This window comes from Dama dama, chromosome 7, assembly GCF_033118175.1.
Source record: "Dama dama isolate Ldn47 chromosome 7, ASM3311817v1, whole genome shotgun sequence".
NCBI classification, from domain to species: domain Eukaryota; kingdom Metazoa; phylum Chordata; class Mammalia; order Artiodactyla; family Cervidae; genus Dama; species Dama dama.
The window spans coordinates 29,034,056-29,055,778 of record NC_083687.1 but is presented as its reverse complement, the minus strand read 5'-3'; the positions used below and the strand labels follow the sequence as shown (position 1 = coordinate 29,055,778).

Genomic DNA, 21,723 nt, shown 5'->3' with positions numbered 1-21,723 from the left:
GACTCACGTACCAGGTCCCTGGGTGTCCACGTCAGGGACATCCATCTCAGAATCCTGGGGAGGAGTCAGCATGGCTGCCTGGGGGAGCTCTTGGCAGTCACTGCTCAGAGACCAGAGCTGGCACTTGGGGGGTGAGACCATTTCTTCAGCCTTGGGGATCAGAACAAGGGTCAGTGAAGGCAGGATGACTTGTCCCTTCAACCACTCCATCACTTTAGGACCATTGCTGCCCCAGTGCTTTCACCTGGCCTACCTCCTCTCCTTCCTTGGGGACTGAGCACATCACAACACCATCCTCATCCATTTCTGCCTCTGCTTTCAGTGCCCTGGAAGGGGGTGGGTGGGGAGAGGACCTTCAGGGCCCCTGAGATTTCCAGCAGCCTTCCCACTTCTCTCCCCATCCTGTGTCTTCAGCTTCTGCAATAGCATCTCTTATTGCTTTTGATCACCAGTATCTCCATGGAAAAGAGTCCCCTCCCTGAGCCCCAGTTATTTCTCACTCTCACTTGAGGCCGATGCTGTCCTCGCCCAGGGGGGGTCGACGTCGGCGGGAAACTGGCTGAGTCCGGGGCCTGCGAGTGAACCCAGGGGGCAGCCAGAGGGCCCCGTGCTCTCGGCGCTTGCGACGGATGAGCTGGAGGACGAGAAGAGCCCCGAGGGCCAGGAGAAGGACCCCGACCACTGGGGAGCACAGTACAGGCCAGGGAAGCTGGTTGGCGGAGGGCTCTGGTGGAAGAGACACAGAAAAAAAGGCCATGCCTGGTGAGGCTGGGTACTCTAGTGAGACCTTTGAGCAAGTGCAGATGCCTCTTTTTGCCTCAGTTTCCTCAACTGTAGAATAGGAATAATAATAGTACTTGCCTCGTAGGGTTTGTTGCGAGGATTAAATAATACTGTAAAATGCTTAGAGCAAGGCCTGGCACATAGTAAGTGGCATATAAGAGTAGTTGTTATTTCATAATGCTATGAACTGTTTGATTTGCAGATGATTGGATAACTCTTGGCTTATTAGAATAGGCCAGAACCCAAGGTTTGTGGGCGGTCTGTGATAGAGGTTAGGATAAAAGACTCAAGGAGATGGAGATTGCAGAGCAAATGGGTTGTGAGGAGATCTACTTAGAGAAGAAGGTTAACAAGGGTAAGTCTCCACAAACAACATCTGGGGTCTCAGTTCTTCTGTTTCATTTGACTTCATTGCTGGTTGCTGGCATGGAAGCTGGCCTGGGAGCAAAATTGGGGAAATGACGGGATCACCTACCAGTGCCTGCACGAGGGTGGGCGGCCAGCAGGGGTCCTGGCAGTAGGGGTTCCAGGGCCCCCACTGCAGCCATCGCAGCAAGGAAGCGGAGTAGGAGCCCAGGGTCCCAGGGGCAGCGGGATGCAGGGTGCTCGGGGCCACAGCGGGACAAGTCCACACCCATCACCACCACAAACCTGTGGGGAAGAGACCCCTGGGTTGGTCCCTGGCTCCCCTCTGCCAGTTAAAGAACTAAGGTCTTTCCCCCCCCCCCCCCCCCCCCCCGCCGCTTCGTCCCCCCCAGCGTTCTTACCCAGTGCTCAGGGAGTCTGTCTCCTTGCCTGTAGGCTGTGTTTGGGGGGCTGCTCTCTCCTGCTGAGAGGGGTCTGGGGTTCCTCCTAGCTCCTCTTCTGCTTGGGCTCCGGGATAGGGGTACACCATGTCCCTGCCTTCCCTGTCCTTCCTCACCCAAAGCCCTACCCTCAGAGTCAGGGACAGCACCCGCGCCAGGGCAAGCAGCTGCTGGTCCAGGGTTGAGGGGCTCAGCACCACCAACAAGGCCAGGGAGGGCCCCCACTCCGAATTCCCATCTTCCGGCCTGCAGTCACCCCCATCCCAGCCGCATTCTGCTGTGTTGCAGCCCTTCTCGCAGTGTCCATTGTGGAAGTGATCGCGGCAGTACTGGTCATAGGCTGGACTGTGGGGTGAGGAGATGGGGGCTCAGGACCCTAAAGAAACCTGACTCCCTCGTCCCAGAAAGGATTCCTGATACTCTACAGCCTCTAGGGCCCTGTTTGCTTAGTGGGGGCAGTTCTGGAGTAGTGGGTTTACTCCCTGGACGGTAGCTAGTCCAGACACCCTAATGTCTCCTGACCTTTGTTTCCTAACACTGCCCTGTCTCTACCCTCCCCAACTCCTGGCTCCCTAAAAGGGAGCCCTTTTCCTTCAGGGATGCTGGTTGCTAGGGAAGATACTCCATGGCAACAGGAGTTGCCTGGCTTGAGGCCAGGGTTCCCATGACACTCAGAGGGCAGCCCAGACAGGCAGTGCCCTCTTTCTTGATCCCCACGTTAAATATTCATGCTGCCTCATTCCCTTGGGTTGGAGTCTAGTGTCTTCTATCCCTATTTAGCAATGGTTATTAGAGTGGAAACTCCCTGGAGCGTGAGGCTGTGGTCACACTGTAACTCAGACTCTTCTGTGTCCTTCCTTCTGCCTTCATCCTGCCTCCCCCCCCATCCCTTGCCCATCATCCCAGATCAGTTTCAGGCTCACGTGCAGGCTGGAGGAGTCTCACAGTCATAGCCGTCAAACAAACACTCTTCAGAGTCACACTGTGGGTGGCACTGCCCATCCCGGAAGAGAAGCCAGCACCGGGAATGGGAGGGGCAGCCCTTCCAGGGGTCTGGGACCCCCAGGGAGCAGTCCCCCCCATCCCAGTTTCCTCCTGGGCCACTGCAGCCAGCATCGCAGGCCCCATCTCCACTTCTGCCCTCGCATCCCTTGACTCCGGGCCTCTGACACCGGGGCCCTGGAGAACTGGCAGGACAGGAACAGCGAAAGCCTGGGCCCCCCAGCCCGGGGGTCTCGGAGCAGCTGCCATTGTGTAGGCATGGAGAAGGAGGGCCACAGCCTGAAGGAGCTGGTGGGGTCAGACAATCAGGACCCCCATAACCATTGAGGCAGGCACAGCGGGGTGGGAGTCCAGGCTTGGGGGAGGGCAGACACAGGCCACCATGGTGGCAGTGATGGAGACCGCAGGAGGGGGCTCTGTGGCTGCAGGTGGGGCCTTCAAAACCCTGTGGAAAAATGTAATTTGTAACAATAATAAAGGGGAAAACAGTTATAAAGGGAAAAAAGTGTAATTTGTAACACTAGTAAAGGGGAAAATGTAATTTCTGGATTAAGTTCACCAGTGTTATGTTTTAAAGAAAGTAAAGGAAGGCTATGCATAAACTAATGTTAATTTGTCTTTTATTGTACCATGAACCAGGGTTTAAGATTAACCTAGGGCTTCTCTCATAGCTCAGTTGGTAAAGAATCCGCCTGCAATGCTGCAGACCCCGGTTTGATTCCTGAGTCGGGAAGATCTGCTGGAGAAGGGCTAGGCTACCCACTCCAGTATTCTTGGGCTTCCCTTGTGCCTCAGCTGGTAAAGAATCTGCCCGCAATGTGGGAGACCTGGATTTGATCCCTGGATTGGGAAGATTTCCTGGAAAAGGGAAAGGCTACCCACTCCAGTATTCTGGCCTGGAGAATTACATGGACTGTATATGTATAGTCTATGGGGTTGCAAAGAGTCGGACACGACTGAGTGACTTTCACTTTCACTTTCCCTGGGGTCCAGTGGTTAACAATCTTCCTGCCAATGCAGGGGACACAGGTTCAATCCCTGGTCTGGGAAGATCCCACATGCCATGGGGGAAACTAAGCCTGTGTGCCGCAACTACCAAGACTGCTCCCTGAAGCCTGTAAGCTGCAGCTACTGAAGCCTATGTGCCTAGAGCCTGTGCTCGGCAACATTAGAAGCCACTACATTGAGAAGCCCCTGCTGTCTGCAACTAGGGAAAGCCCGTGCACAGCAATGAAGACCCAGGGCAGCCAAAAATAAATATATACATAAAAAAAGATGAACCCAGTTTCATGCATCTGAGGTCTCTAAACAAATACACACACTGAGTTAAAAGAACTTATTCACAGTCACCCAGCCAGCCTTGCAGACCTTCCCACAGGCAATGTCTGTGACTTCTGCAAGTTCCATTGAAACTTCCATCTGATTCTGCCTTTCCCCACCACTGCTTCTGAGGGCCACATCCCCCTGTGGACCTGAGATGGCTTTTTCTGATAATTCCCTCTCGGGTGCTCCCCCAGTTTCCTGGCTCAGGGTTTCTCTTGTGTTAGCTTTGGGGGCAACAGAGGAAGCAGCCTGTGGTCACTCACCTGGGGGCAGTGGCAGGTGAATCCTGGGGGTGGCCCTGCTGTGGCCTCACATGACCCCCCGTGGGCACAGGGCTGGCTCTGGCAGGGGTCTAGCTCCACTTCACACCACTGGCCTGCGGTGGGGGTGGGATTAAACATGACCACTTCAGCCGCTGCCTCCTTCCCAGCTCATTCCTGGGCAGTCAGCCCAGCACTGGCTGCACAGGCACAGGGATGGTGGTGCATGTTCTCTAGGGTGGGGTCTAGAGGCAAAGGAATGGGCCAGATGACTAGGCTGCCTTGTGGGTGGGGCTTGTCTGGGTTTCCATGGTCAATTCAGGTATGGCTAGAGATGCGCACGCCCCTATCTCAGGCCTCACCTGTGTGTCCAGGCAGACACTGGCAGTAGAAAGCATTGGCCAGAGAGTGGCAGGCTGCAGTGCCTGTGGGGTGACAGGGCCGGTCCAGACACTCATCCACGTCCCCCTCACAGCGCAGCCCCACAAAGCCCGGTGGGCAGGCACAGTGGAAGCCTCCGGGTTTGGGGGTGCAGGTCCCCTGGTTGTGACAGGGCTGGGATTGACACGCGTCCAGTTCCTTTGAGCAGTTCTGTCCACTGTAGCCGGGTGCACACTGGTAGGTAAAGAAGGTCAGACAGGGAACCAGCAAGGGAGCCCCTCCAGGCACTCTAGGGGACCCAGCACAAGAGAGTCTGCCTAGCACCCCACCTTCCAACTCAAGGCATCACTCAGCTCACCCTCCATCACTGCCATGTGTAGCCTAACCCTTTCACCTCAACTCCACATGAGACACTATTGTTCAGTAATATGGACCTTGTCCCCTTCCAAGTCCCAATCTCTATAATTTATTACCACTAGATATAATTCCACTTTTGATAAAACCTTCCTCTTCCAACCACACACCCACTGGGTTCTCTCATGCTTTATTAATTTATAAGCATTTATTAGCTCAGTTGGTAAAGAATTTGCCTGCAATGCAAAAGACGGGAGTTCAATCCCTGGGTAGGGAACAACCCACTCCTGTATTCTGGCCTGGAGAATTCCATGGACAGACTTTGAGATTGCAGAGTCAGACACAATCGAGTGACTAACACTTTCACTTTCAAGCATTTGTTGAATTGCCTACTTTGTGCCCAGGCATCTTTTCAGGCTCTAGGAATACGAAGAAAATTAGAACTGCTTCCCTGCTTCCAAGAAATTCTCAGTCAACCAGAGAAGAGACAGCTAGCACTGATTGTGTGATTTATACACATAACCTCTAGAACTCTCCTGACCACCCTCTCTATGGGTCATCTCATTTGATTCTCACTTCGCAGAAAAGGAAACTGATTCCTTGAAAGATAAGTGCCTTGCACAAGCCACACAGCTGGTAGGTGGCAGAGCTGGGATTCAGCACAAGTCTATGACTCAGTAACTCATGACCTTAACCATTTTCTGATTGTTTCATATCCTGCTGGTGAGAAAAGGGTCATTGTGAGGTCTGTACCACGTGCTGAGTTCTTGCAGGAGGAAGGAGAGTATGCAAGAATGGAGTGCCAGGAAGTATCAGAAAGATGGAGAAAAAGTGATTCAGAGAGCATCTGAGGAATGGCCAGAGGGTTGGAAAAAGCAGACGAGGGAGGTGGGAGATTTGAAAACTTCTGGAGGAAGGAGTTTCATGAAAGAGGAAATAGAGCTGAGTAAATAGGGGGTTCACTACTCATCAGTACACTGCTTTTGTGTATGTTTGAAAATGCCTGTAATAAAAAGTTTAAAAATTGAAAATTTAAAGAAAGAGGGTAGTTATGGGATCACGCCTTCTATTCCGTGTGAGTACACGGATCAGGTTGCTCGGAATTGAAACCCAACTGTGACTTCCTGTCCTCCTCAGTGACCTGAACCACCCAGGCGAGGCCCTAAGCCAGTCTGGAGAGAAGTCAGTGACATTTCCCTGAGGCAGGTGCCTCCTGGGCACCGTCCAGTGGCCAGTCTGGGTGGAGAAGCCAGCTGCAGTTCTGTGTTGCTGGAGCAGGGTTGAGCAGAGGGGAGGGTGAAGAGAGATGAGGCCTGAAAGGGAGGCAGGGCTGGGTCACGCCAGCTTGGGACGTCATTGTGAAAGAGGTGGGCAGTCACTGAAGGGTTTTTGTGTTTTTTGGCCATGCTGCAAGACATGTGGCATCTTTGTTCCCCAACCAGGGATCAAACCCGTGCTCCCTGCATTGGAAGCATGTCTTAACCACTGGTGAAAGTGAAAGTGAACGTGTTAGTTGCTCAGTCGTGTCTGACTCTTTGTGACCCAATGGACTGTAGCCTGCCAGTCTCCTCTGTCCATGGAATTCTCCAGGCAAGAATACTGGAGTGGGTTGCCGTTCCCGTCTCCAGGGGATTTTCCCAACCAGGGCATCAAACCCTCACCTCTTGCACTGCAGGCAGATTCTTTATTGGCTGAGCCACCTCGAGGAAAGTACCCACTGAAAAGTTTTAAGTAGGAGAGTGACAGGCCAGCTTAATGTTTCCAACAGAGCACCCTAGTGGTGGAATAGAGGGTGAACCTTTAAAGGAGAACAAGTGTGGAGGCAGCGATGATATTGTTAGGAGGCTGATGCAGGTGTTCAGGTGGAATTCAACAAAGGCCTGGACTAAGGCAGTGGGTTGAGGGTGAAGGGGCAAGGACAGAGCTAAGAAATATTCAGGAGGTAAAACAGCTTGACTTGGTGGTTGGTTGGACGTATGGGGTAAGTGAAAATGCTTTCTCCCTGCCCTTTCTGCCCCGTGACTGCTGTTTGCCATATCCAGCCCAACTTTGTCTCCCCCCCGCCCACCCTGCCTCCTCTAGACCTTCTCACCTGGCAGAGATAACCATTGGGTTGGGCCACGCAGGTGGCCCCATGCTGGCAGGGCCTGGACTCACAGGGGTTCACCTGGTCCTGGCATGTACTGCCTTGGAATCCAGGGGGACAGTGGCAGAAATGGGAGGGGCCGCTGTCAATGCAGACGCCTCCGTTCTGGCACAGGGAAGAGACTTCTGTGCCTGGGAAGAGAGACAATAAAGCTAAGTGGGTTGGGAGGATGCGCAGGGGTCCCAGACACTGAGCAGAGAGGTCCCTGGAGGGTCCACTAACACCTCTGGGGTTGGGGGAGGGCACCTGGAGCCTGAGGAATCAGTAGGCTCCTGAAGCTGAAGAGATTAAACAAGTTCCCAACATGGATGGGCCTAGAGATTGTCACACTAAGTGAGTAAGTCAGACAGAGAAAGACGAATACCATATGATGTTGCCTATATGTGAAATCTTAAAAAAAAATGATACAAATGAACTTATCTCCCAAACAGAAATAGATTTACAGATGCAGAAGATAAACTACTAGATTACTACTAGATAAACTAAATAATTACCAGGGTTAAGGAGGGGGAGAGGGATAAATTGGGAGATTGGGATTGACATATATACACTTCTATATATAAAATAGAAACTAATAAAGACCTACTGTGTAGCACAGAGAACTCTACTCAGCACTCCATAATGGTCTATATGAGAAGAGAATCTAAAAAAAGACTCTTTCTTTTTTAGATTCACTTTGCTATACACCTGAAACTAATACAACATTGTAAATCAACTAAATTAAAAAAAAAATTAAGTTCCTTCTCCTGCATATTTTGTCAGAATGGAGAGAAATACTTCCTCTTTGATTTATCAGAGCATTATAAGCAACTGTATTCTTGGCCTTAAACAAGTCTCAAGCAAGAAAGGACTCAAGAGAAACTTCAGGTGGGGGCACTTGGCTTAACAGTCTAACTCCATCCCTTGGGTTTTGCCATTCTCCAATGTTCGCTCACTGTGATTCCCATCAACCGTCTCCACAATGGTCTCTCCCCTGAGTTCTCATATCAAACTTATTTGAGGACTTCCCTGGTGGTACAATGGATAAGAATCCTTCTGCCAATGCAGAGGACACGGGTTCCATCCCTGGTCTGGGAAGATCCCACATGCCTAGGAATAGCTAGGCCCTCGAGCCATAACTACTGAGCCCACGTACGGCAACTACAAAGGCCCGTGCGCCTGGAGTCCGTGCTTCACAACAAGAGAAGCCACCGCAATGGGAAGCCCCATGCAACACAGTTAGAGAGTAGTCCCTGTTCTCTACAACTAGAGAAAGCTCGTGAGCAGCAACGAAGACCCAGCTCAACCAAAGATAAAATAAGTAATTAAAAAAAAAAAAAAAACTTATTTGAGCAAGGAAGGTATTTTTTTTACCAGGGAGTTAGCATAACATCCAAGTGAGGGGGTCATGGTGAAGTGTGTTGCGTGTGGTCGGTTAAGTGTGGTTCACTCTGAGTTATGATGGTAATGACAGTGTTGAGTTGTTCCACCCTGGATCACTGGGTTATGTCCCTGGTGCTTGTGTTAAACTGGAGTCTGATTGGCTGGGCTGCGTAGTGTTGCTTGAGTTGTGTTGAATGTGGTTCTAGGAGTTGAGTTGTGTTAGGCTGTCCTGGGTGTTGAGCTGCAGCTTCAATAACTGGTTGGTGTGTGTTGCCTTGGCTTTTAGTCGATCGGTTGGCCAACTGTTGTGTGTGAATGTCCTTAGGGGTGGGTTAGAGGAGGAGATGCTTTTACTCTTCCTCTGCTCCCTAGCCAGTCTTGGGTTGGTACCTTGGCTCAGAGCAGCCTTCTGGCAGGAGGTCAGCGGTAGGTTACAGAGAGGCCCAGTCCATCCCTGGAGGCACAGGCACTGGAAGGAGGGCCCAGTCTGGAGGCAGTGGGAATTTTGTGGGCAGGGCTTCTGGGCGCATAAGTCCATCAGCGTCTGAAAGTTAGGAGGGAGCGTGAGGCAGGAAGGAGCCCAGAGATGGTCCTCTGCCAGCTCCTCAAAATCCCTTCCCCCGAAAACTCTCTCCTGAATGGTCTGGGACCAGGTCATCCTCCCTGGTTTCCTTGGATATGTGCATCCCAGAAGAGTTGCTGGGATCAAAAATCTTTTCAGTGAACCATACAGGTCTTGAGCTCTAGTCCTAGGCTCCCAAACCTCCTTTCACCTCTCCTAAGCTTCCCTGCTGCCCCCTGTCAATGCCCAAGGCCCTCTCACTGGAGCTCTCCCGCCTCCTCCTTTCTCTGCACTCCTGACTCCCGGCCCCTCACCTGACAGCTGCCTCCTGTGTAGCCAGGGGGACAGAGGCAGCGAGGGCCCTGCAGGCTGTCTTGGCAGGTTGCCTTGTTCCTACAGGGGCTGGATAAGAAGGAGAGAGGGCATAGGAGGAGGAGGGTCAGGGAAATGAGGGGTGGGAGTGTGTGACGTGCGAGGAGGCAACCGCTGGGGAGGTGGGAAAGCCGGAGGGAAGGCAGAGTGGAAGGCTGTGGGGCGTGGGGGGAGAGGCAGTGCGGAGCCCCGGAGGACGGAGTGGCAGGCTGGCGGGGGTTCCCTCCCTTCCCCCAGGGGTCTGTGTGCCCTGCTCACCTGTCTGCGCAGCTGGGACGGGTCCTTCCCTCGCAGCGTGGGCCCTGGAAGCCTGGGGTGCAGAGGCAGGAGGAGGTGCCCGGCCTGTTCACACAGGTGCCCCCATTGAGGCACGGTGCTGGAGAGAGGAGGCTGTGAGGGGTTGGGTTCCTTGCCTGTAACCTGGCCTGTGACCTCAGTCACACACAGGGCACCGCCCCCTTACCCTGCCAACTTCCCCACCCAAACAACGGCTCCCTGTGTCCAGTTAATTTTTTATCAATGTACCCTGGCCCCCTTCTGCATCCTTCTGTGGCCCAGCCCCAGGACGTGGTGGGAACTCACCAGAGGCACAGTGGTCGATGCTGGTCTGGCAGCGGAGCCCGGTGTGGCTCAGGGGGCAGGCGCAGGAGTAGCCCCCGGGGCTGGGGCTACAGGAACCACCATTGAGACAGGGCCCCGAGTGACAGGCTGTCACCTCCTCACTGCAGGTGGGCCCTGACGGAAGTGAGTGGGGTCTGAGAAAGCGAATCTTCCTTTTCTCTTCTTCCCTTTCCTTCCCTTCCTCATCCCCATCCCCAGTGGTCTCCCCCACCCAACCTTTTTTCTTTTCCCGCCACCTCCTGCACTGTAGCCCATGCCCAGTTCCTTTTTTTTGGGCATGTGGAATTTTAGTTCTGGGACCAGGGATCAAACCCATGGCCCCTGCAGTGGAAGCGCAGAGTCTTAACCACTGGACCACCAGGGAAGTCCCAGTTCTTCTTTCTCCACTGGCCTTGCCCTTGACTTAGATGGTGGTCAGCCCAGGGTATACACGGTTTAGGGAGCGCCTCACCTGTGTAACCTGTGGGGCAGGTGCAGTTGTAGCCAAAGGGCTGGGGGTGGCAGGTCCCTCCATGGGCACAGGGGGTGGAGACACAGCCCCCCAGATCTGTGTCACACTCTGGTCCTGTCCAACCCCCATCACACACACACGAAGATCTGGTCATAGAAACAAAGGAGGGGGAGTTCTCTTCTCTCTTCCCAGTTGATCAGACCCCTATGACCTCTCTCTTTCTGGTCCTGGGACTCTGGCCCCTTTCTCAGGGACTTTGCTCTCAGCATTGTCCCCCTTTTGCCTGAAAAACCCCACTAATTTTCTCCAACTAGATCTGTCTATCTATCCATTTATTCCTTCTATAACTTGTTTATTGTCTGTTTTTCCACATTAAAACAAAAGCTCCATGAGGTTAGATAGGAATACTTGGTCTCTTGCTTTGTACTATTTTCCCAGTGCCTGAAAAAGTATCCACATGTAACAGATACTCAATAAATATCTACTGAATGAATGATGAGATGAATTGGTCCTGGGATTTAATGCACTTCTTTCTGCTTTGATCCTCCCAAGTCTTGTTTCCCTCTTTATTTATGAACTCTCCCCTCATTGGATAACACTCACCAGTCAAGCCCTCCCACTGGTTGTGATCTCAGAACTTTGTCCTCCCCTTCCTATTCCCTGTTGATCATTTCCTACAGACTCGCCCCTCACTGGCTGTCCTCTCCTGCCCCAGCTGAGGAGGACCCAGAGGAGACTGTAAATGGGGAGGGCCTGGAAGATGTTACCTCTGGCAGTGCCCATGGTGGCAGGTGCAGTTGTCCTCAGTGGGGACACAGCCTGGGTTTCCATCAGGGCAGAGACAGTGGGCACTGTCCTCCTGATCCTGACACTTGTGTTTGGGCTGGCACAGGTTGGGAGCACACAGGGGAATTTCACAGAGCTGGCCTACAGTGGGGAGATGAATCAGAAAACAAAGTCTGTCTTTGTCCTTGATGAGGTTGAGGGCCACTTCTTATGCATGACTTGCTCCCTCCCCAGTACCCTGCCCTCCAGGGGCTCCCTGATGCCTCAGGATACCAACTTCTTCAGAATGACACGTGGGGTCCTGCATGACATGACCTTCCTAGAAGTGCTGCATTTCTCACCTTTGCCCATGGTACCCCAAGTTCTGGATGTCCTACATTTCCTTAAGTGGGGTGTGTTTTTCTCCCCTCCCCCACCCATTGCCTTTGCACATGCTGTTATCTGTGGCTAAAACACACTGCCTGGCATTCTGTCTCGACAAACTCCTACTCATTCTTTACGACTGTTCAGCCATCTTTCTCATCTCTAGTCTGGGTTGGCCAATTCTTTGTGTTCCTATAGGATCCAATGCATTCCTCTCTCAGAGCATGTCTCTGGGCCATAATTAACAAGAGACCTTCTGGTCTTTCTGCAGTAGATTTAAAGCCACTCAAGGATAGCAAACTCAACTTTGTGTCTTGTGTCTGGCATAGTAGGAACTTAATAAGTGTTTGCTAAATAAGCAAATGAATGGTTTGCCTTCGAATCTCCTCCTCTGCTCCCGATCTCCAATCATATCATTCATGTTGAGCCAGATGTGAGTCCTACAGTAACATCCACAGCTCCTGTACAGTTGTACGGGTTTTGCACTGCACAACTTCCAGGGATTCCATTCTCATTCTGTCCTCACATCCCGATCTCAGACACTCATCAATGACTCCACCCTAGTTGTGCTCAAATATCTCTCCAGTTCTTTCCAACCTCTCCCCTGCTGACCTGTGAAGCCAGAGGGGCAGACACAAAGGAACGCTCCTGGGAGGTCAAGGCAGCTGGCTCCAGTGGGGCATGGGCCACTCAGACACTCGTCCACCTCCTCCTGACAGCGCGGGCCTTCAAAGCCTATGGCACAACAGGGGAATCAGGGCCCTTCATGGAAGTCTGCCCCTGTCCCCACTGTCACCTCCAGTGTTTTTGAACCCCAGTTTACCTGGGGGACACTTGCAATGGAAGGATCCAGGCTGGTCCTGGCACTCCCCACCATTGGCACAGGGAGAGCTTTGGCATTCGTTGATGTCCTCCGCGCACCGGGGGCCAGTGAAACCTGGTGGGGTGGGGAGTGAGTGGGGAGAGATGACCAAGGTCTTTTTTTCTTTTTTTTTTTTTTACTTTCTCTAGACTTATGAGGGAATTTGTTGCAAATGTTTAGGATTTAAAGGCATGATTTCATGGATTCAAACAAGAAATTAAGAGTTAACACTGGTATTTAGCCTTCTCTTTGTTGTTTAGTTGCTTAGTCCAGTCTGACTTCTTTGTGAACCCATGGATTATAGCCTGCTGGGCTCCTCTGTCCATAGGAGTTTTGGGCAAGATTATTGGAGTGGATAGCCATTCCCTCATCCAGGGGATCTTCCCAATCTAGGGATGGGAACCTGTGTCTCCACATTTCTTGCATTGCAGGTGAATTCTTTACCACTGAGCCACTGGAGAAACCTAGCTTCCTCTTTACAAATATAGAAATAACATGGTTACAAATTGCAAGGGAGAGAATCTTGTTTCAAAGGGTCTGGGTTTTGAGGTTTTGTATAAATGTGTCATTATGTGACAAAGGCACCAGTGTGGGGGCTTCTCTAATAGTGATTTGAATTTCGGGACATAACGGAGCATAACTCGGTAACTTTAGCCTTCGTATAAGTAAGGCATAACCAGACATGTGTACTAATGCTGGAAATACACTTTATCAAAAGAATAAACACAAGTCCTGGCCTTTCCCCTTGCTAGGAAAACTGAACCTGAGGAACTTCCAGAAAAGACACCTGGAGCAGGTGGAGATGACAGGACGGTGATGCATAAAAGTGACACTCAGCCACTGTCAGCCATGTGACTTTGGGTAAGCTACCCAACCTCTCTAGGCTCCCTTTTCTTCCTCTGTGGGCTACCCCTGTGGCTCAGCTGGTAAAGAATTCGCTTGCAGTGTGGGAGACCTGGGTTCGATCCCTGGGTTGGGAAGATCACCTGGAGAAGGGAAAGGCTACCCACTCCAGTATTCTGGCCTGGAGAATTCCATGGACTATATAGTCCATGGGGTCACAAAGGGTTGGACTGACTGAGCGACCTTCACTTTCACTTTTCACTTTTCTTGCCCTGTAATAGGGAAATGTGGCAACCCACTCTGGTACTCTTGCCTGGAAAATCCCATGGACGGAGGAGCCTGGTGGGCTGCAGGCCACAGGGTTGCTAGCAGTTGAACATGACTGAGCGACTTCACTTTCACTTTTCATTTTCATGCATTGGAGAAGGAAATGCAACCCACTCCAGTGTTCTTGCCTGGAGACTCCCAGGGACGGGGGAGCCTGGTGGGCTGCTGTCTATGGGGTTGCACAGAGTCAGACATGACTGAAGCAACTTAGCAGTAGCAGCAGCAGCAAAAGGGGCATGATTATATAACCTACATCATGGTACTACTGAAAGGATTAAATGAGATAATGCCTGAAAGTACATAACCAAGTGCCTGGCTTGGAGTAAATATTCAATAAACATCCATTATTATCATAGCTGGGAACAGAGGGATGTCCCATGAAACTGGAGAATGAAGGTCTGGGATGACTTTCCCTGCATCCATGGCTAGCAGCACCAAGACCAGCAGGGACCCCGAGCGGGCAGGGGGAGGGTATGGAGGGCTCTGAAGGAGGGCTGGAGGGGAGGGTCATTTGGGTGACTTGGCAGGACAGAGATGAGGGCGGGCGAGTGAGCAGGGAAAGATTTGGAGGATGTAAGAGAAGACAGTTTGGAGAGCAGGGGAGTTGGAGAGAAGGGGCACTCCTTGGCCAGGCCTGAGGGATCTTTGAGAGGCCACCGGCGACTGCCAGGCCTGAACCGTGGAGCGGAATCTGCACTCACCTGGCCGGCAGATGCACCGGAAGCCATTGAGCAGGTCGTGGCAGTCAGCCTGGTTCAAGCAGGGGGCCGAGGCACACTCGTCTATCTCCACCTCACAGAGCCGCCCTTCTAAGCCTGAGGACATGCAGGTGAGGTCAGCCTTGCTTCAGCTGCCTCCCTCTTTCTGCCCCAAAGGCCGGGTTCCAGAACCAGCCCTGTCCTTGATCTGCCAGGTGTTCTTCCATAGCAGCCCCCGCTAGGGGCCCCTCCTAAGGGGCCGTTGCATGTAGGTTGGAGAGGTGAACCGAGGCCCTGCTGCTCTGCTGAACAGTGGCTCTGCCCCCTTCAAGCATGAAAGCTCAGGGAGCAGGGCACCTGCCGGGACCTCTGGGAGGGCTCCAGGGAAGTGCCTTTTGGGGCCATTCCTCAGTGAACAGAAGGCAGGGCTCACCCAGGACGGCTGAGCAGCCTGGAGGTTCTCTAGGCACCAGTGTGACAAATGGGCGTCTGCTTGTTGGTAATCCATTCCTTCCATGCTACCTGGGCAGGCCTCCATGCCAGGGAGACCAGGGATCCCCAAGGTGGGGATTTGAAGGGTGTTTGGGAATCTGTGTCATTCCCATACTTGTCCTGTTTCTCCAGGCTCCTCCTGGTCTCCGCTGTCTCACCCTGAACTGACGTGGATCAGCCTCTGGACCTCGGCTGCCTCTCTCTTTTGGCCTGGGGAGCCTGCCTCTGAAGCTCCTTAGTATCTACAACTTTGTCCCTTGGATTACTGGATAGTGGTCTCAGCACTTTTCCTTGGACACTTCTCAGCTTAGGAAGGCTGTGTGGTGTAGTGGGTGAAACTGTCAAAGCTCCGGGTTTGAATCCTGACTCTACCATTTACTAGCCGGGCAACCTTGAACAAGTCACTTAACCCCTGTGTGCTTCAGTTTCTTCATTTATAAATGGGCATAGTAGCAATGCTGACCTCAGAGGGATACTGTAAAGATTATATAATGCCCACAAGATGCTCAGGCAGAAGTAAGCTATTGTTTTTCTAGTTTCATTCAGCTCCCTGCTATTGGCTCCATCACCGTCTCCCTGGGAGATGTTTCTCCCCTTAACTCTAACTTACAGGTAGGTGCTGCTTTGCAGTATTCCTTTCCCATTGAGCCAGATTCAAGCACACAGACCCTTTGGATTTAAAAGTTTGCTCTTGGTCTCTATAGGGTCGAGTTTCCCTGAGTAGGTGGAACATTCTGGGTTGACGTAAGCAGAGGCTGCAGCATGAAAAGTTTATTAACTGCTGCTTTGCTCTCCCTTGATGGGCCTCTGCATACAGTGGATCAGGTTGTGCATGTCACGGTGATCATGAAATGAACACAGAGTTGAGGAGTGTGCAAGCTCACTACCATCTGTGAAAGCTCTTTTCCTGGGGGGGTGGGTGGGTGGTGGGCACTGGTTTCTTAAAGTTTTCATCTGGGGGGTGAGGAGACGAGGAGAAGCCTTCTTTGCTCTCTGACCCCAACTGGCCTCAGGCTAACTATGCTCTGGAGGGGTCATGTCCAGTGGCTTTAGCACCAGTCCCCTGGCTCCTCCCCCCAAGGCCCCGTTCAGCTGGTACCTGGTGGGCAGAGGCACTGGAAGGTGGCAAGCAGGTCCAGGCAGGTGCCGCCCCGTTGGCAGGGCTGCGACAGGCACTCGTTGTGATCGGCTTCGCAGCGGGAGCCCGTGTAGCCCGGCGGACAGAGGCACTCGAAGGAGCCGGGCGTGTTGAGGCAGGAGCCGCCGTGTTCACAGGGACTGGGGCCTTGCTGAGCTGGGAGGAGAGAAGACCTGGGAGTCCACCGGGCTCAGGGTGGAAGGGCAAGGAGGCCTGAGTGGCGGGGAAGGTATGGGGGGCCTGTCTGTGGCAAATGAGATGAAAGTGGGGGAAGGGGTTGTGACCCTAAAGTGGAGAAGGAGTGGGACTTCCCTGTGGTCCAGTGCTTAAGACTTCCCCTCCCAATGCAGGGGGTGTGGGTTCACTCCCTGGTCAAGAAGCTAAGATCCTACATGCCTGGTGCCAAAAAACCAAAACATAAAGCAGAAGCAATATTGTAACAAATTCAATAAAGACTTTAAACAAATAGTCCACATCAAAAAAAAAAAAATCTGGAAAAAACTGCAGAAATGACTAAATGGGGTCTGGAGGGCTGAGTATTGGTGAGAAGACTGGGTAAGAAAGAGACACCAAATAAGGACACATTCAGGAAAAAATAGATGTTCATTTATTTATTTGGCCACTGTGCAGCCTGTGGGATCTTAGTTCCCTGACCAGGGATTGAACCTGAGCCCTTGGCAGTGAAATCGTGGCATCCTAACCATCAGACCACCAGGGAATTCCTGAGATGATTTTTAATTTGAAAAACAGTTTGCAAACAACAACAACAACAACAACAAAAAACTAGTTTGTCTATTTCCCTCTTCAGTGCAGAGGCTGTGTGGGGGCTTAGAGAGGGTCTGATGAGGGGGGTGCCTCACCCATCTGACACTCGTCCAGGTCCTGGTGGCAGGTGGGCCCTGTGTAGCCTGGCTGACACACGCAGAGTGTGGAGCCACTCAGGGGGTTGGTGCTGCACTGGGCTTCCTCGTGGCATGGCTGACTCAGACACATGTCCTCCATGTGGCACAGGAGGCCTGGAGGGGGGTTGGGGAGAGGCGCTCAGAGGCTGCTTGAAGCTCCCAGGCGCTCTCCTGGTGCTTCGGTCACCTAGCATCTCCGCCTCCCACCTCCCGCCTCTCTGAACCCTCTGCGTCACACCTGTGCGCCCAGGCGGGCAGAGGCAGGAGAAGGAGCCCACGCGGTCAATGCAGGTGGATCCGGGGGCGCAGGTGGCGGCCACACAGTCGTCCAGATTCTCCTCGCAGCCAGCGCCTCCCCAGCCGCTCACACACACACAGTGGAAGTCGCCAGCTGAGTTCTGGCAGGTGCCCCCATTTCTGCAGCGAGGGGGACCCTGAACCTCACATTCGTCCACATCTTCAGAGCAATCCCAGCCTGTAGGGGAGTGAGAAGGGGACAGGCGCTGCAGCTGGGGGCCCTGTGAGGACTGGAGAACAGGGGTTGACCATCTGGGCCACCGGTGCCAGCAACCTGTCTTAGACGACTCACCTGTCCAGGCCTCTGGGCAGAGGCAGGTGTAGGTGCCCAGCCCATCCTGGCAGGTGCCCTCGTTCTGACACTGGTGCCCGACACAGTCATCTGAATTCACCTCACAGCTTGGGCCTGTGAAGCCTGACAGGGTCGTGCGATGAGCTGAGAGAAGGGGGCCCACGTGACACCACCTCCATGCCCAGAGAGGGGCCTCGGGAAGACCCCTGTGAGGACACACCTGGGGAACACAGGCACAGGTGGAAGGTGGAGTCTCTCCCTGGAACCAGTTGACAGGTGCCCCCGTTGAGACAGTCCCTGGGGGTGCAGGGTCCCGGCCGGAGTCCGCAGCTTGGACCCTCCCGCCCAGCGGGGCAGAGACACTGGAAGGACCCCAGGGTGTTATGGCAGGTGGTACCCTTGGGGCAGGGTCCCGGGTCCAGATAACACTCGTTGACATCGTGTTCACAGGCATGGCCCTCGAAGCCGGGTGGGCAGCGGCACTGGATCTGGGGATAGGTGGCCAGACACACCCCTCCATTGACGCAGGGGTTGGCTGAGCAGAAATCTCGAAGCTGGCACTGCTCACCTGAGGTAGAGGACGGAGGGTGAGGGGGCCGTTTTCAACACTGCACACATTCCAGCTCTTCCAGAATGACCCGCTCTCACTCTGGGTTATCTCTATGTCTGAACTCCGTATTTCCTTCCCTTCTTCCCATCCGCTCCCTGTCCTAGTCCATCGTCCTCAGTTTTATCATTTTTGGGGAGGGTTCTCTCTGGAATGACCACCTTTTTTTCCAACTGAAAACTGAACATGTAGCTGTTAGTGGGAGTATTGAAAATCAAACCTGCTTGGGAATATTTGGGACTCAGTGTCCCTTTAGTGGTGACCTGGGTGGAGAAGATCCCCCGAAGAAGGAAATGGCAACTCCCTCCAGTACACTTGCCTGGGAAATCCCATGGACAGAGGAGCCTGGTGGGCTACAGTCCATGGGGTCGCAAAGAGTTGGACATGAATGAGTAGTCGTGGACATGAATGAGAGTTGGACATGAATGAGCACGTGGTGGGGAAGTAGAAAGCATGGATCCTCTGAAGACAGGACATAGCCCGTGGCTTTGCCCCGGCCAGCCGTGTGCCCTTGGGCAGTCATCTCGCCTCTCTCATCCCGATTCCCTGATCTTTAAGTGTTTGTAACAGATCATGGTAAAGAGATTCCACAGCCATGCGCACTAGTGGGAATGGTGGCAGTGGCTGCTGGTACTGAACTAAGTAAGCACTTTCTGAGCATCGCCCCCTTTCCTCTCCACAACAGCCTTACGAAGTGTGGACATTGGCTGACAACTGAGGATCCAGACAGCTTAAATATTGTATGCAAGGTCATGTCTAGTCAGTGGCGGAGCTGGCCATGGGCTTGAGGAGGGTGCTGCCCAGAGCCTCTACTCTGAAGCACAAGGCCTGGCAAGCCACCACTGCCCGTCCTTCCTGTTGTCATATATGCTGGTCTCTTACACCCAGTTGCAGGCCCAGTTTCCTCAGAATCTCCTGGTTAGTTTAAGAATCTCCATTCCCTGGGTCTGCTCCAGACCCACTAGAGCAGGCTTTCTGGGATGGGGGCACTAGCATTTTTAAGGTCTTCCAGGGTGGCAAAGAAGTTGGACACCACTGAGCACACACAATCCATCCATCCACCCACCAATCAGTCAAAGGTGACTGCTGTGCCTACTCAAGTCTGAGAAGCCTCGCCTCTAGTCCACCCCTCCTGGAGGCACCCACGTCCAAGCACTTCCTGGCCACGTGGGCTTTGCTTCCTGGTGTAGTCCTCTCCATTCTGTTTAGGTGCCATGGAGCCTTTCTCTCCAGGTCCTCACAGCTCTGTCCTGGCACCCCTGACAGGGTAGCACACCCGCCCACCATACGTTCTGCTCTTGTGCCCCAGGACTGCAGCCCTCCTCCTGGGATGGGCACCCATTCCTCTCTCTGGGTCAGATCCTCCCATCCCCATCACACCTCCCACCACTGCAGCCTTCCCCAGTGACAGTATGGGCTCCCACCACTCAGAAAAGGAGCCACTCAGGTGCTCAGAATGCAGAGTCTTAGAAAGACAGTACTAACGTGCAGGGCAGCAAAGGAGACACAGATGTAAAGAACAGACTTCTGGACTCAGCGGGAGAAGATGAGTGTGGGATGACTTAAGAGAATAGCACTGAAGCCCTACATTACCATATGTAATATAGATGACCAGTGCAAGTTCAACGCATGAAGCAGGACACCCAAAGCCCATACTCTGGGACAACCCAGAGGGACGGGGTGCGGATGGAGGTTGGGGGAGGGCTCAGGATGGGGGGGCCACATGTATACCTGTGGCCGGTTCATACTGATGTATGGCAAAAACCATCATGATATTGTAAAGTAATTATTCTCCAATTAAAATAAATAAATTAATTAAAAAAAAAAAAGAATGCAGAGTCCTGGAGGTCCCCTGATGTGCTAGGCATTAACCGTCTAGCTACTGGGTCAGGGGAGGTTGAGGGGGCTGGGAAAGTGGTCTATAGCAGTTGCTCTTTACCAGCTGGCTTGGAAATACCTCAATGTTTTAGCAGTCATTACAATTCTGCTGGTGAATGTCAGTTTCTGGTAAACGGATCACCGAGAATTGGCTGGTTGATTCTCGTGGCCTCCATCCTCCAAAGGCTCACAGTCTCTTGGGCTCCAGTTCCCTCTCTCTACCCCGCAGCCCAGCCACAGCCCCCGCCTGTCCGTTCCTCCTCTCCCATCAGCACTCACCCGTCCATCCCGGCATGCAGGAGCATCGTGGGCGGCCCGAGGCCTGGAGGTGGCAGCGGCCCATTTTGGAACAGAAGGAGAAACAGGGGTCCTTGATCTGGGCCTGGCACCTATCGCCAGTGAAGCCAGAGGGGCAGGTGCAGTAGAAGCTGGGGGCCATGGGAGAGGGGGTGCTGGGGGAGCCAGGAAGCGTGGGAAGAAAGGTGTGGCAGCTGCCTCCATTCTGGCAGGGCTGGGTATCCTGGCAGGGGTCAGGAAACTGGCATGTCTCACCCAGGAAGCCAGGGGCACACCTGGGAGGGGTGGAGAGAGGAAAGTTTACATCCTGACCCTCTGCTCCCGCCTCCCTCCCTCCTTTGCCTTCATTTGTTTCTCTTCATCTGCTTCGCCTCCTTCCTTTCTCCTTTCTTCCCATTCTCCCCATCTCTTCCCTTGTTCCCCTTCCTCGTCTCCCACTCCCACGAGGTGCACTCACTGGCAGGCCCCTTGCCCCTGGGATAGGCTCAGGCAGGTGCCTCCGTTGGCACAGGGTTCTGGGAAACTCCCGCACTGCAGCCCTAGGGATGGAGATGAGGGTGAGATGGGAGCAGAGAGCATCATGCTCCTCTGGATGCTTAGGAGGGACCAGTCTGCAGCAGCCCACGAGGGTGCTTCACACCACCATCGCCTTTATGCCCCTGTTCCAGTCCCCACGTGGCACTCACACCCCAGCCCCCTAGATCCCAGGTCTCTCGGTTACTAATCCCCACCCTTTCTTTCCTGTTTATTCTCTGGCCTCCCAAGTCCAGCTTCAGGCCCCATCCCTCGGAAGCAAGACAACAGGGATCAGGAGGGGGGGCTGAGGGGACTCCTGGGAGGTGAATGGCTGAAACACTAAAGGGATTTCCTCCCGGAAGGGCCCAGCATTGAGCCACCGGGGGTGGGGATAGCTGGACCGGGAAAGGGGCTTGGTGAGCCCTTGACTTTCCCATGTCTCCATCTCCTGTTCCCTCTCATCTCTCCCCCTAGCAGGTGGTCACCCTGTTTCCTCTCTTCTTCCTAAACGTGACTGCAAGAGCGTGGTGTCCCCTAGTTCCAGGGCCTACTTGGTTCTCCCCGGGGGTGGGCACCCTCTCACCCATCCCCCTGCGGTCACCACCCCTGGCACGAGGCCCACAGCCTTGGTCTGTGTAGCTGCAGGAGCAGAGTCGGGTCTCCCTGCCGACTGTCCCATTTTGGGGGCAAGAATCTTCTCCATCCAGTGTTGCCTAAAAGCGAGGACCTTGGCCCTCTGTCCCCCACCCACCGGACCTCCTCCAAAGGAAGGTGGGTCGGCTGGCCTCTCGCCACCCCCGAGCCTCACCTCTGGTCCTGACGATTGGCCGGCACAGCAGCAGCAGCAGCGGCAGCAGTGGGGAGGGCGGCTGCATTCCAGAGCCCCTGCCCCACGCCCAGATCCCGCCTGCCCCCTCCAGCGGGACCCTCAGAGCCCCTCACTGAGGCAACAGCACCTCCCCTGCTCCCACGGCCCCTTCTTCCTCCTCCTCGGCCTGCTGC

General features: G+C 53.6%; 1 protein-coding gene and 1 long non-coding RNA gene across 4 annotated transcripts in view; one reads left to right on the top strand and one right to left on the bottom strand.

Annotated features, from left to right (window-relative positions):
* LOC133059621 (uncharacterized) overlaps positions 1-15,207 on the top strand; it is a 23,634-nt gene extending 8,427 nt beyond the window's left edge. The window contains exons 2-3 of the long non-coding RNA XR_009693596.1: positions 13,187-13,295; positions 14,927-15,207. This is a non-coding gene — a long non-coding RNA (uncharacterized LOC133059621). The remainder of the gene's footprint in view (positions 1-13,186; positions 13,296-14,926) is intronic.
* Positions 1-21,723, bottom strand: part of NOTCH4 (notch receptor 4) — a 24,911-nt gene extending 3,188 nt beyond the window's left edge. For 2 of the 3 annotated variants that reach the window (XR_009693594.1, XM_061146990.1), the window contains exons 1-26: positions 21,530-21,723; positions 20,663-20,744; positions 20,188-20,480; positions 17,644-17,991; positions 17,424-17,546; positions 17,073-17,309; positions 16,793-16,948; positions 15,894-16,088; positions 14,306-14,419; positions 12,396-12,509; positions 12,185-12,307; positions 11,191-11,350; positions 10,424-10,569; positions 9,934-10,086; positions 9,610-9,727; positions 9,294-9,381; positions 8,808-8,961; positions 7,002-7,186; positions 4,537-4,789; positions 4,178-4,290; positions 2,513-3,036; positions 1,551-1,934; positions 1,259-1,434; positions 507-726; positions 254-326; positions 12-150 (exon numbers count right to left, since the gene is read on the bottom strand). Coding sequence is in view for 2 of the 3 variants with exons in the window: in XM_061146990.1 (XP_061002973.1) it covers positions 12-150; positions 254-326; positions 507-726; positions 1,259-1,434; positions 1,551-1,934; positions 2,513-3,036; positions 4,178-4,290; positions 4,537-4,789; positions 7,002-7,186; positions 8,808-8,961; positions 9,294-9,381; positions 9,610-9,727; positions 9,934-10,086; positions 10,424-10,569; positions 11,191-11,350; positions 12,185-12,307; positions 12,396-12,509; positions 14,306-14,419; positions 15,894-16,088; positions 16,793-16,948; positions 17,073-17,309; positions 17,424-17,546; positions 17,644-17,991; positions 20,188-20,480; positions 20,663-20,744; positions 21,530-21,596 (4,738 nt within the window). In the remaining variant the exon portion in view is untranslated. The remainder of the gene's footprint in view (positions 1-11; positions 151-253; positions 327-506; positions 727-1,258; positions 1,435-1,550; positions 1,935-2,512; positions 3,037-4,177; positions 4,291-4,536; positions 4,790-7,001; positions 7,187-8,807; positions 8,962-9,293; positions 9,382-9,609; positions 9,728-9,933; positions 10,087-10,423; positions 10,570-11,190; positions 11,351-12,184; positions 12,308-12,395; positions 12,510-14,305; positions 14,420-15,893; positions 16,089-16,792; positions 16,949-17,072; positions 17,310-17,423; positions 17,547-17,643; positions 17,992-20,187; positions 20,481-20,662; positions 20,745-21,529) is intronic. The other variant, XM_061146991.1, reaches the window with a different exon arrangement.